Source organism: Octopus sinensis, linkage group LG6 (assembly GCF_006345805.1).
Source record: "Octopus sinensis linkage group LG6, ASM634580v1, whole genome shotgun sequence".
NCBI classification, from domain to species: domain Eukaryota; kingdom Metazoa; phylum Mollusca; class Cephalopoda; order Octopoda; family Octopodidae; genus Octopus; species Octopus sinensis.
The window spans coordinates 73,144,518-73,159,729 of NC_043002.1; the positions used below are offsets into that span (position 1 = coordinate 73,144,518).

At 35.6% G+C, this 15,212-nt stretch overlaps 1 protein-coding gene across 1 annotated transcript in view; it reads left to right on the top strand.

Moving 5' to 3' along the window:
- LOC115213089 (cytochrome c oxidase assembly protein COX11, mitochondrial) overlaps positions 1–5,098 on the top strand; it is a 254,709-nt gene extending 249,611 nt beyond the window's left edge. Inside the window, exon 6 of the mRNA XM_029782009.2 lies at positions 4,524–5,098. Coding sequence (XP_029637869.1) covers positions 4,524–4,670 — 147 coding nt within the window. The 3' untranslated portion in view covers positions 4,671–5,098. The remainder of the gene's footprint in view (positions 1–4,523) is intronic.
- Positions 5,099–15,212: the final 10,114 nt, after the last annotated feature.

A 15,212-nucleotide genomic window follows, 5' to 3' on the forward strand; every position in this document is an offset into this window, starting at 1 on the left:
CCACTAAGTTACAGGGACGTAAACACACCAGCATCGGCCGTCAAGCGGTGTTGGGGGGACAAACATATGCACACACATTCATACATATATATATATATATGTATGTCTTTCATCCTTATGGGGTCAATAAAATAAAGTAGCACTCAAATGCTGGGAGTTGATGTAATCAACTAACCCTCTCTCACTAAAATTGCTGGCCTGGTGGCAAAATTTGAAATAGTTATTTGATTAGTACATATGCTATACTAAAGGTGGGGAAAACCCCTCACTCACAGGCAAAATTTTATCCAAATTCAAATTTTAAATCAACTACTGATGAAGTCTCTAAATGTCTAGGTGAAAATCCCAATTTAAAACCCTGAATAGCAATTTAATACAAATTACATACCTATTAATTTCTAAAATTAAAGATTCATTATTTTTCTCAGTACAGGTGCACTTTTACAACTTTTTATGAACTTGTGACTTGCACTAAAAAAAGGGGGGTCCAAACCCTTGTGCCAAACAAAGGCTTAAGTGGGTCACATTTGAGTCTTTTGTTTTTTATTTTCTTTGCCAATTTAGACAAATCAGTGCAGCGTGCTTGTTTATCCTGTTAGTAATCCAATATTTGGCATTATAGTTAATCCATTGATTTTCTAGTGTACTGTTTAACTCGGATAGCTGATGCAGGTGGTGGCTAAATTGATAGGACAGCGGCCAGTTCATATCCTGTCACCAGTGCAGCATTGTGTCTGTGACTGATATATTTATTTCTTGATAGAACTAAGTATATTGGTCAAACAGGTATTTTGGTCAAACAGTAGAAGTGATTCCGTGTTGCAAGAAATGGTATTATAATAGAATGGAATAGTATTATGCTTTTGTTTTTGTTTTTTTTTTCTTTTGATCAGTGTCTTCTACATAAAGCAACCAATCCCTGCTATAACAGTTCAGTCGCCTATGAAAGGGTGATTTATCTCTAATCATCCTTACATCACAAAAACAAGAAATTATCCAGGATCTAACCCAGTGCTTCTCCACTAGTGTCCATTTAACCCTTGGGGCCCACAGAAGTTTTTGTTGTTTATGTGCAGCAAATTGGTTATGCTCCTATAATACTCAAAATATTTCAATAATCTTTTTTTATACAATTCATAACAATGTTTAATTATAAAAACATAACAGAATTTTTTAAACACCAAATGACTTATGAGGGGCCTTTAGATAAAAAAGGGTCCATTGATAAAAAAAAAATGGTTGAAAACCACTGATCTAACAGATCCATATCCTTCAGAAGGGATTAAGCTTAGCCTTAATTTTAATAAGTTTCTAATATGATAATAATTATAATCCATATAGTTTCTAATTATCATTTACTTCATTACACATACATTAATATGAAATAAGAAGGCAGCGAGCTGGCAGAAACATTAGCATGCCAGACAAAATGCTTAGCGGTACTTCATCTGTCTTTACGTTCTGAGTTCAAATTCCACCGAGGTTAACTTTGCCTTTCATCTTTCGGGGTTGATAAATTAAGTACCGGTTGTGTACTGGTGTTGATCTAATTGACTGGCCCCCCTCCCAAAAAATTTCGGGCCTTGTGCCTAGAGTGGAAAAGAATAATATGAAATATTTCTATAATCTAGCTAACAATTTATTTTGATCAGAGACTACATGTTGGACTTGAAGTAATTATATATTACATCATGGAAAAACCATTTTAGCCATTTAAGAACTCACAAATAATGTTATAGTGATTCTATGTTTTTTTTTTGTTTTTTTTTTGAGATGTTAAAATTTTTGTCTTACTTGTATAACCTGGTCACTGATTCAATACTCCTGACACTTTTGAAAATTAAATACTGATGAGGTTTTATTGGTCTCAAGAGTGTATTTTACTTGCTTTTTTTGTGTCTTTGACATGGCACCAATAGATGTTATGGACTGTTTGATCTGGGCTGCCATTAGTCATTCTTAGGTTCAATTCCTTTGCATACATATTTATATACATAGAGGAATTATCAATATATGAACCTAAAAATGACTAATAGTGGCTCAGATCAAAAGGTCAAGCAAGTATACTGTAGACCCTTATGTTTGAAAGGTCAGCAAAAAATAAAGAAAGAAAGAAAGAAAGAAAGAAAGGAAGGAAGTGGAATAATAAGGTTTATAAAAACAAGCCTGCAACTGATTTTCGAACACTTGCAGTGGATTGGGCAAATGGCCAAGTCATGGAGGTGCTATGAAAATTCTGTCACCTCAAGAAATGAATACAAAATGAATATAACAGTTTTCATGTATTGTTAAATAGCTAGCAACTATATTTCTGGTAAAACATTAACCATAAGCAGTAGAGTAGTTTGTTCTTTTAAATATTTTCACATTTTTTTATTTATGCATTTTATATCGCATTTTGTGAACAATAGTGCCAGTAGTTATAGAATTAATTTCGACAGAAGAACCAATCACTAGCTCACTACATTTACATTTTTACCACAATATCAAGATTGAGCAGAACAAATACATGTTATTTTTGTTTAGAAGCATCAGCTTATTGTGGGGGGGTTTTCTCAACAATGCTCTTTCTTAGACAGTTGCTATTTTATAACTTTTATTTTTCTTTCATTTCCTCAAAGATGAAGACTGTCATATTATCTGTTCTACCTTTCAGAATAGTATGTTACACAAGTTAAAACCACTTTTTCAACCAATTTATTATTCTTCTCCTGTAACTTGTTCAACAACATACCTAATATTCTATCTAAGCAATTATACAGCAATAATATTCTGTAATTTGCCAAAAGATATTTTTAGCAATTTTCCTGATATTCAAAGAAAATGATATTAAAAATTAGCTGATTAATTTTCAGTGTAATTCACTAATTGTTTTTTCTATTTTGATTGATTGATTTGGGGATTTGGGGTTTGAAAAATGTTGTGTATTGTATTTGTTCATTACATAATCTCAAGCGTCAATTTAACATCCACTTTTCCCTGTTTACCTGGGTCAGACAGACCATATCAAGTCAAATTTTCTATAGCTGGATGCCCTTCCTGTCACCAACCCTCACCTCCTGTTTCCAAGCAAAGTAGTTTCCTTGATGGCTGGATAGATTCTTGCAGAGGTATTGGTGATGAATAAATATTGCTTGTATGACAGAGATAACATTTACAACTGTCACATGATGTCAAGGTAACGAGGTACAAAAACACATGCACACACACACACACACACACACACACACACATTTATACAATATAGGAAGGATGTCCAGACAGAAACTATGACAAAACAGACAATTGGAGCTTGGTGCAGCTCTCTGGCTGGTCTACTCCAGTCGAACTGTCCAACCCATGCCAGAATGGAAAACAATCACTAAATGATGATGATGATGATGATGATGATGAGCTTCTTTTAGTTTCCATTTACCAAATCCTCCTACAGGGTTTCATCCATCCCGAAGCTATAGTAAAAGATATTTGCCTAGTGTACCACACTATGGACTGAACCAGAAACCATGTGGTTGGAAAATAAACTTCTTAACCACCCAGCTGTACCTGTACCTACAAGCTGTATCAGCCTCAGAACAAAGAACATCCAGTTCTAAATTAACTAACGGCTGTAATGGCAGTGAGTCACATGTCTCAGGTAAAAAAAAAAAAAAAAAGACTGTGATGTAAAAAGCCTTGTATTCATCATTTGGTTCACTTCCTCATTTTATTGTTTCTATGTTATTAATATTGCATATATGTGTGTGTGTGTGTGTGTGTGTGTACGTGTATATATGTGTGTGTGTGTGTATATATATGTGTATGTGTGTATATATATATATATATATATACTCATGCATATATGTGTATATATATATGTATATATATATATACACACACATACATATATGAATATATATACACACACACACACACATATATATGTGTGTTTGTGTATGTATATGTATGTATATATGTGTATATATATATATATATATATATATATATATACACAAACATATGGATGTGCAATTAAGAAACTTGTTTTGCAACCATTTGGCTCTGGTTTTAGTCCCATTGTGCTGGACCTTAGGCAAGTATCTTCTACAATATCCCCATGCTGACCATGTCAGTGAATTTGATTGCCACAAACTGAAAGATGCCTGTTGTCTCTGTGTAATATATGTGTATGCATATGTGTGGGCACCCCATTGCCTTTTCATCGCAACAATGTAAAACAAGCATTTTTCATTTTCATTTTTATTTTCAATCATCCATGTAAAACATGTCTAGCCATGGAGGAATATTACTTTGCTTGAAAACAAATGAGGGTTGGCAACAGGAAGAACATTCAACCATAGAAAATCCACTTCAACCAATTCGATTTAACGCGTACAAGCATGGAGAAGTGGACATTAAAATGATGATGGATGGATGGATTTTGTGTACATATGCCTGTACATGTATGTAAATGTATATATTTATGTAATACATAAATATTAATGGTTTCTAATGTTAATGTTGTTGTGTTTCTGTTGTCGTTGCAGGTAGATATGCCAGTATTTTTCTACATTGATCCAGATTTTGTGGAGGACCCTAAACTGGAAAACGTTGACACAATAACACTGTCTTACACATTTTTTGAAGCGAAAGACGGACTTAAGCTACCGATGCCTAACTATATCACCAGTTAAAAGTACACTTCCATTATGCATACCACCTTTGGCAGTGAGTTTCTGCCAACTGTACTTATGTTATTTACGATGTTGTTTTGATTATGGTTTATATTACAGTATATGAGAAATAAATGTGCTTAGCATAATTATCTGCTACCCATGGCATGATATATGAAACAAGTTACACTTTTTACTTCGTAGATACTGGTTTCTTTCTGTGACTGCTCTACACTAAATGATTTATGGCTTTTTGCTGTATGTTTGGTGTATTTGCAAAGAAGTGAATTTTAGATAGCAATAGGGATGAAATTGATATAATGAAACCTTCTGAAAATGTAATCCTTATTTTATTTTTTTTTGTAAGCTATCTTTATAGTTGAAAATATATACATATATTTCTGCAAATTATATGTATATATATATATATAATATTAGAATCATAAAATCATGTATTGACTCATTTTAAGAAATTCATTTAAACTTGGAAATGAAATAGTTAATAAATTACACTACTTCTACTACTACTACTACTACTACTACTGCCACCACTGTTTCTAGCTTAGGTAAAGAGCCAGCAATGATGAAGGTGGTGGGTGAGTAATTGATACTGTCAATTCCAATATTTGACTAGTGCTTTATTTTACTGACCCTGAAAAGATGGAACTCAGAATGTAAAGTGCTGGAAGTAGAAAAGATTATTATTATTATTATTATTATTATTATTATTAGAATGTTTTCAGATAGGTACACATAATTTCTGGTTTTCATTATCTGTTTTATATTTTTAACAGTTGTGTTTCCACTGACAATAATTTTTTAAAATAAAAATAAAAAAGTTGTTAAAACCAAAAATGCTTTTGTTTTTTTTTTGCTTCATTTCAACGTTTCCATTGAGTTTTTATTATTATTATTATGAGAATATCTACTAAAGTACATTTGTTAGTGCTGCAGAAGATCTTTGTTAAGGGTATATATATGTCTGTGGAGTACTCAGCCAGTTGCACGTTAATTTCATGAGCAGGCTGTTCCATTGATTGGATCAACTGGAACGCTTATTGTTGACAGAGTGCCAAGTTTAGTTGTTGGACCCTCACAGTCACTTCAAATGTTAGACCTCACAATCTCTAAAGATCTCTCCTGCCTGGTAAAAGCACATCTTTCGATGCATCTTTATGTACTTAAAATGCACATTATTACATCAGTTTGTCACCACATTCCTGAAACAGCTGTAAAGTACTAACATTGATTACCTTCTTTCTTCTCAATTATATATTCACTTTTGTAACAGCCATATATTTATTTTGAAAGATTATTCTTTTATTTGTCTCAGTCATTTCACTGTGGCTATGCTGGAGCACTGCCTTTAGTCAAACAAATCAACCACAGGACTTATTCTTTGTAAGCCGAGTATTTATTCTATCGGTCTCTTTTGCCAAACTTAGCATAGCTTGGACTTCATTCCAAAAGCTGGTTCTTCTTTTTAGAACTAGAAAATATTTCAGTCCCCAACAGCTGCTGACAATCTTACAAGACTCTAATGAACCCTACAGTAGAGTACTGTGCCTCACACAGACTTCTTGGACTATATCCAGAGAAGGACCACTTGACTGATTGACATTCAATCACTAACAGACATGCCCCAGCCTCTGACCTCCAAGTGTACAGTCTCTTCTCCCTGCCTTTTCTATTGTTGCTACAATTTCCTCTGTTCTTCAGAGTTGGGCGATCTAATACTTCTATCCCTCAGGTATCCTCGTCCTATTTATCTTTCTACCTTTCATTACCATCACTACATCAACACAACCTCGCCCACTCCTTCCTTGATCTGCATTAACCTTCTATGCCTTGTCCCTTCTCCTCAGAATATTGACCCTCAGGAACCTTCTCCCTGCTTATGTCTTCCTGAAGGTACTGACCTCCAACCATTTTAATAGAACATTAACAGCATCAAGTTCACTGGAATCAGAGAGCCTGCAAAAGTCATGGAGCTGCCCCTTCCTCCAGTCTCAATATGTAAAAAAAAAATACATTTCAAAAGTTCATCTTGAAATTATTTAATTTCTTTATATTTATGAAATGTGATTCAGGTTCTTTGGACTTCCTATAGAACACATCAGCAATATAGGCTCCTTTTAAAACAATGTTATTTAATTATTTCCTTTTATGACAGGACCCTAGAATTTGCTAACAGACTAGTTTTATTAAATGCTAGCACAAGCTCATGCATCTGTTGATACAGAAAATGTATCAACATCTCTTTTATGGGATGAGTTTTTGTAGCTTCTTCTTGGTTTTTTTCCTTTTAGTTAATATATTCATTAATTATCTTCTCTCTGAAGAAGAGGTTCCAGAGATGCTACAATTATAGTTTGAATTGACTTATATATCATATTTAGATGTTAATACCAATTTTTATTTTTTTGATATCTTTCAATGCATCTTTATGTACTTAAAATGCACATCATTACATCAGTTTGTCACCACATTCCTGAAACAGCTGTAAAGTACTAACATTGATTACCTTCTTTCTTCTCAATTATATATTCACTTTTGTAACAGCCATATATTTATTTTGAAAGATTATTCTTTTATTTGTTTCAGTCATTTCACTGTGGCTATGCTGGAGCACTGCCTTTAGTCAAACAAATTGACCATAGGACTTACTTTTTGTAAGCCGAGTATTTATTCTATTGGTCTCTTTTGCCAAACTGCTAAGTTACAGGGACATAAATACACCAACATTGGTTGTCAAGCAATGGTGAGGGGACAAACACAGACACACAAATACACACACCACACACACACACACACACACACACATGTATATATACGACAGGCTTCTTTCAGTTTCCGTCTACCAAATCCACTCACAAGATTTCAGTTGGCTTGGGGCTATAGTAGAAGACACTTGCTCAAGGTGCCCTGCAGTGGGACTGAACCCAGAACCATGTGGTTGGTAAGCAAGCTACTTACCACACAGCCACTCCTGCACCTATATCATATATTTATATTTGTGTAACTTATTTGTAAATGTTCTAATACCATAAACAACCGCTTTCCATCTTTTGTCTTATTTTCATCAGCTCAACCTGTGCAATGCTTATAGCCAACTCTGGCTCCATTGGACGTCTACTCTCATGATAACATCATCATCATCATCATCATTTAACGTCCGTTTTCCATGTTGGCATGGTTTGGATTGTTCGATTGGGGTCTGGCAGTGTTTCTACAGCTGGATGCCCTTCCTAATTGATCTGGCAGTGTTTGTACAGATGGATGCCCTTCCTAACGCTAACCACTCCGAGTGTGTAGTGGGTGCTTTTTATGTGCCACTGGCACAGGGGCCAGAGGAGCTGGAATTGACAATGATTGGATGGTGCTTTTTATGTCCCACTGGTACAGAAGCCAGTCAAAGCGGCACTGGCATCGGCCATGTTTGGATGGTGCTTTTTACATGCTACCAGCACAGGGCTCACAACTACAATTTCCATTTGATTTGATTTTGATATTGCTGATGTTGATGTACTTGACTCAATAGGTCTCTTCAAGCAAAGCATGTCTCCCTACAATCCAAGATACTTTTGAGTGGGCCGGTTATGTGAGGCTGAAGTAGGTTACAGCTGTGGACTTACTTTATTTGCAGGGTCTTCTCAGTCACAGCATACCTCCAGAGGTCTCAGTCTTTTATCATTGCCTCTGTGAGGCCCAACATTCAAAGGTCATGCTTCACCACTTCCTCCCATGTCTTCCTGGGTCTCCCTCTACTCTGGACTCCTTCCACTGTTTGAGAGTGGCACTTCTTCACACAGCTCTCCTCGTCCATCTGCAGTACATGACCATACCAATGCAAATGTCTCTCTTGCATGCCACATCCAATGCTTCTTATGTCTAACATTTCCCTCGGGGTCCTTACAGTCTGTTGTGTGCGCACACTGACATTACACATCCAGCAGATCATGCTAACCATGCTGGATTTTAAGAACTTGAGTTAGTTTGAGCACTAATCTAGTTCTTATCTATTCTATGCTTCTTTGACATAGTCTCCCTCATTGCATATTCACTCATTATATACAAAGGCCATCATAAAAATAGCTATTTGTTGGGTTTTGCATCAGGATATTTTTGGACTCACTCTCTTGCCATATTGAATATGTTTTGTTTCACTTAATTTTGAAAATAACAAAAAATTTAGTAAAATTACTTTGTTATTATGAAACCGCTGTTTGGGACATTAATTAACATGAAATTTTAATGGAAGGTTTTTAATTTAGATCTCTTTAAGCCAGGAAGTTTGTATCAGAACCAGGGATGGATTCAAGAGGGTTGGTATCAAAAGCATTAAACATCTTGAAAAAGAACTGCATTTTTTTGACAAAAAAGTCTTCCTTTTAAACTATTAACAACATGTGTAAGGAAGTATGTTATCCTCAAAACAAGTCAGCAACCTGATTTTGATTCCAGGTTGTAATTATTTAACTTCTGCTATGTCATGATGAATGCTTTTAAAGAAGGCTTGGCTCTCACAACTTCCTATCCTAATTCCATAGTAAATTTGAGACCTTTAACTTCTGCAAGAAAATCATAAATAGAAAGTTAATTATATCAGAAGGTTCTTAACTCTTCTGATACCATACTATCTAAGACTATCTCTGATGTCTTATGAACTGCCTCGAATTACCCACATCAAAAAAAAAAAAATGTTTTTTCTATATCTAAATTAAAATTTCAACTGAAATCTAATTAAAAGAATGATAGCATAATATATTGATAAATAAATCTTCCACCATGATAGAATTTTTATTGATGTTGTGTTCCAAATGCCAGACATACCTTTTTGATATTAATCCATCTCAGACTGTTCCTAGTTCTATGATACTTTCTATTTAACAGCGATCTGAATTAAAACTTTCCATCAAACTTCCGAATTAACTTATGTTTCAAACTCCAGCTTAGTAATGCCAAAGTTATTTTACTAAATTCTTCATTACTTTCACACTTAATTAAAACGAAAGCATTGTATTTCAACAGCAATAGGGTAACAAAAGGATTAATACATGAATAAATAAGTGCTGGAGTGGCTGTGTGGTAACAAATTTGTTTCCCAGCCACGTGGTTCCAGATTCAGTCCTGCTGTGTGGCACCTTGGGCAAGTGTCTTCTACTATAGCCTTGGGCTGACCAAACCCTTGTGAGTGGACTTGGTAGATAGAAACTGAAAGAAGCCCATCATATATGTATGTGTTTGTGTCTCTCTGTGTTTGTCTCTCACCACTGTTTGACAGCTGGTGTTGGTGAGTCTATGTCCCCATGACTTAGCAGTTCAGCAAAGGAATCCAATACAATAAATACTGGGGTCAACTCATTCAGCTAACTTTTTGGTGCCCCAGCATGGCCACAGTCTAATGACTGAAACAAGTAAAAGAATAAAAGAAAATAAATTAAAAGTTATTCTTATTCCCCCAGATTTTTGGCTAATTTGAAAATTAATTGGCAAACCTCTTTTGTTTAGAAGCATGATTATGAAAAAGTTAAAGTTAGTTTGAATCTGCGAAAACAAATCGCTTCAAAGAGTATTTTAGCAGGTGAGAGGGGGTCATCAATAGAATGTGATACACCTTTAGTTGAGACTGATGTGATCGACTAAATTCCTTGTAGGTAGTGTTTCAACATGGTCACAGAGTAATATAGAATCTATCAGATTTATTGGTAATGGATTATTATCATCAGCAGCAGCATCACCACCACCACCATCATAATTTTAACATCTAGTTTTCTATGCTCACAAGGGCCTGCCAGATTTTCACTGGGGCAAATTTTCTATGACTTGATTCCCTTCCTTGCTACTAACCCATATCTGTTTTCAAGCAAGGTATTTTTTTTTCTCTCCATGCTCAAGCATATTTCCATGAAAGACTGGAGATGAACAACACCACTTGTATTAAGGTGATGTTCATTTACAACTACCTCCTGATGTCAAGACTAGGAGGCACACAACCAAATAACATTATATATATATATATTTATTTATTACAGTTCTATATTTAAGGGTTGAGGAATTATGTACATTATTTACATTTGACAGATATTTGTCCTCATCTTGTTTGTTGTTAACACACCATTTCAGCTGATATCCTCTCCAGCCTTCATCAGGTGTCTTGGGGAAATTTTGAACTTGAGTTCTCATTCCTAAGGTATTTTTCAATGATGTTGTTGTTGTTGTCATTATTATTATTATTATTCAGGTCACTGCCTGGAATCGAACTCGGAATCTTGGGGTTAGTAGCCCATGCTCTTAACCACTACGCCATATAGAGACAACAAAGCCAAGACTGTGAACTCTAATATTTCCCTCTATTTAACCATCTCACATTGTCTCTGATGAAGGGATATCCCTAATATCCCAGAACTCAGGTTCGAAATTTCCCCAAGACACCTGATGAAGGCTGGAGGGTATATCAGCCGAAACGTTGATGAGGACAAATATCCATCAAATGTAAATAATGTAAATAATATATATGAGGAGTATTGGTATCCAGAAGACCCAAGGTGGCAGGTAACACTATGCAAGTGCTATGGAAGGGCTGTAGTTAAACTCTCAGTTCGATAATGATACGAATGAAGAGTCTAATATGGGTCTTGTATGAGTAGGTATGTGTTAAATAAAATGAGACAACAAAGCCAAGGCTGTGAATTCTAATATTTCAGCTCAATTTAGCCATCTTACATCGTCTCTGATGAAGGGATATCCCTAATATCCCAGAAACAGTTGTAACACTAACTTTTCTTTATAAATGTCCTGAAAATTCCACTCAAGTTTCTTGGTATTGACCCAGAGCTAAGATAGTATGTCAATAACCAGCTGGAGGAGGTGTCCTACTGGGGCTACAAGTTACAGTATATATTGCCCCAGTGGCAATAAGATAAAGATTATCATCATCAATATCATTAAGGCAATAGGGCAGTGAACTGGCAGAATCATTAGCACACCGGGTGAAACGCCTAGTGGTATTTCGTCTGCCGTTACGTTCTGAGTTCAAATTCTGCTGAGGTCAACATTGTCTTTTATCCTTTCAGGGTCAATTAAGTACCAGTTACACACTGGGATCAATGTAATGAACTTAATCCCTTTGTCTGTCCTTGTTTGTCCCCTGTGGGCAATAAAGAAAGAAATATTATTAAGGCAACCAACTCATTGAATAACATGCTTAGCAGTATTTCTTCCAGTTCATTTTGTCCTGAGTTCAAATACTGCTGAGGGCAACTTTGCCATTCTTTTGTGGTCAACGAAAGAAGTACCAGTCGAGCTCTGCGGTCAATGTAAACTTCAGGCCTTGCACCTATAGGCTAATTATTATTAGCTTTGTATTCACATAGATCTTTGTAGACTAAACTAAAAATCTGTACTGAATACCCTAATTTTCTTTACAGGGCATTACATAAAAATAACATATGAAAAAAAGTTTGTTCAGTCTTATATTGATTAGCTGTGGGTTGGTTGTAATGGATATATGAGTCTGGATGTGTTTGTATTTGTGTGTAAATGGGTGGATATGTTTATTCATGCCATTACTATAATTAATATTATAATGGTTATAATATTCTTAGACTAGAAAGACTGGGATTTATTTTTCTTTTGCATACAATATTTGAGGTCATTATTTGTTAGTTGTTTTCTTAGGCCATCTGAACTCTATTCTGTGTATTTGAAGCTGATTACAACTTAGTCGGTTCATTATACATGCATTCTTACTTATTTAAGCACTTAGTTCTTCCCAGAACATAGACTATTGACTTTTCTCCATTGTACTTAACCCTGGGCTGTCTTCCTCCTAAAGGAAAGCCTTCCTCTACCAGGTCTGGTTGGTTCTGAATTATCATTGATGCTTCTGTTACATGACATTTTTTCTTGGTAAGTTAACACTATGCAAACCCATTTTTATATCTGGGAAGGTGGGGGTTGTATTAGTCTGGCCTTTGAGCTGTCCAGCATGGGAAGCCCTACCAAGAATTTGTGCTCTACTGACTTACAAGCAAAAGTCTCATGGTCACTGGGGTACAGAAGCCATCACACCTCAAGGACTGGACCATATGGTGGATTATATATGTATGCATATGATTATTTTCATTCAATTATAGATATGTTATTGGTATCTGAATGACCTTCTCCTAGAGACATGTTTTAACAGTAGTGGCCATCCAGTATGCTCTGGAATTTCTCTTGCAGAATGTATAAATTTATCTATTTGTTCTGTCTTGAGCCATGCCTGGCTCATAAGGGCCGGTTTCCCGGTTTCCTTGGCATATAGGTTCCCCACCTGGATGGCACACCGGTCCGTCGCAGGTAAGTTGCAAGATGCAGGAGGAAAGAGTGAGAGAAAGTTGTGGCAAAAGAGTCAGCAGAAGTTTGCCATTACCTTCTGCCGGAGCCATGTGGAGCTTAGGTGTTTCGCTCATAAACACACACATTGCCCTGTCTAAGATTTGAACCCACAATCCCTTGACCGCGAGCCTGCTGCTCTAACCACTAGGCCATGTGCCTCCACTAAATTTATCTGAGTGCACAATATTTTTAATGATCCGTGATGGTCTACCTCTCAAGGTCACACAGGCACAGAAGCCATCACATCACAACAAGGACTGGACCATATGATGAATTATATACTTATGCATATAGTTATTTCCATTCAGTTATAGTTGCTAGTACCACCTGACTGGCCCTCATGCCAGTGGCACGTAAAAGCACCCACTACACTCTCGGAGTGGCTGGCATTAGGAAGGGCATCCAGCTGTAGAAACTCCACCAGATCAGATTCAAGCCTGGTGCAGCCATCTGGTTCGCCAGTCCTCAGTCAAATCGTCCAACCCATGCTAGTATGGAAAGCGGATTTAAACGATGATGATGATGATGATGACATACACACTCACAACATACATAAATACATACATACATTCGTACATACATACATAATTTGATATCGTGAGATTCCAGGATCAATTTTACAGCATAGCATCTTATACAAGTGTCCTTGACTGCAACCACGGCAATGTGTGTGTATATGAGCGAAACACCTAAGCTCCATGTGGCTCCAGCGAAGCCTTGAAGTGAAATTAGAAAATCAAGAAGACCAAAACTATGGAAGTTCATTGGTGATATTGTACTCATAATTCAAATATTCAACCTTGTTGCACTCCAGGATTGCTACAATCCTCTGCCTGACGATCATATTAAGAGTATATTATATCTGTGGGATACTCAGCCACTTAATGCTCATTCAATGAGCAGATAGTCCAGTTGTGTATACTGGTGTGTCAAAGTGACCCTTATATATGAAATAGGCAACTTTGAATGAAATGTATATGGGGAGCAGAAGTTGATACAAGTAATGGAAAAACCCTTGAAGGTGGGGTCCCCGGTATTGTTAAAGTCATTAAGTCATCTGTTACTTGTTTTAGTCATCAGATGACTAAAATAATATATACATTTACATATATATATAAATTGCTTTTGATGGTGGTATGCAAAGTAGACAAAGCTATAAATAACAGCATGTAAATATTGGTTTCATAACATTTTGGATGGAAAAAGTCAAAGCCTTTGGCTTTCCACTATATATATATATATGTGTGTGTGTGGTGCATGTGTGTATTATATATATATATATATATATATATATATATATCTTCATCAACAGCATCATCATTTAATGTCTGTTTTTCATGCTGGCATGGGTTAGAGGGTTTGACTGGAACTGATAAGCTGGAGAGTTGCACCAGGTTCCAATTTGATTTGGCACAGTTTCTATGGCTGGATGCCCTTCTTAATGCCAACCATTCCAAGTGTGTAATGGGTCCTTTTTATGTGCCACCAGCATGCGTGCCATGCACATGACACTGGCAATGGTTTCACTTAGCTTGATGCATCTTCTCAAGCACAGCATATCACCAAGGTCTTGGTCACTTGTCATAGGCTCCACGAGACCCAACATTCAAAGATCATGCTTATATATATATATATATATATATATATATCTTGAGTCATTCCATAAATAATGCAGTTTTTTATACTTCTTTTATTATTAAAAATTGAGATAAAGTTTTTTTTTTAATCTAAAATATACTCTCCTTCATTTTCTACAATGTTCTTCCATCTATCTGGTAGACTTACAAGGCCCCTTATCCAAAATGCACTTGTCCATGATGAAAAATACTTCTCCAGCACTGTTCTGACTTTGTCAACAGAATTCATGTTTTTTCTGTCCACAACGATTTTGTTTCAGAATAATATATATAAAGACACACACTAACTCACCAAGAGCTTTTTCCTCAACTATATAAATAAATAAATAACAGATGGGGTGTGATTTGAAACGAATGTAACTTAATATCAACAATATAAATAAGCCAAAGAATAAAGAATAAAAGTTTCCATAAAGGGTTAGCCATGTTTCTATTATTATTTATTTACTTTTTGCTGGTGGATACTTTCATTGTTCTGATAAAAATGGTAACACCATTGAAATATATCATTACCATTTTTACACCATAACCACATGTTTCATTC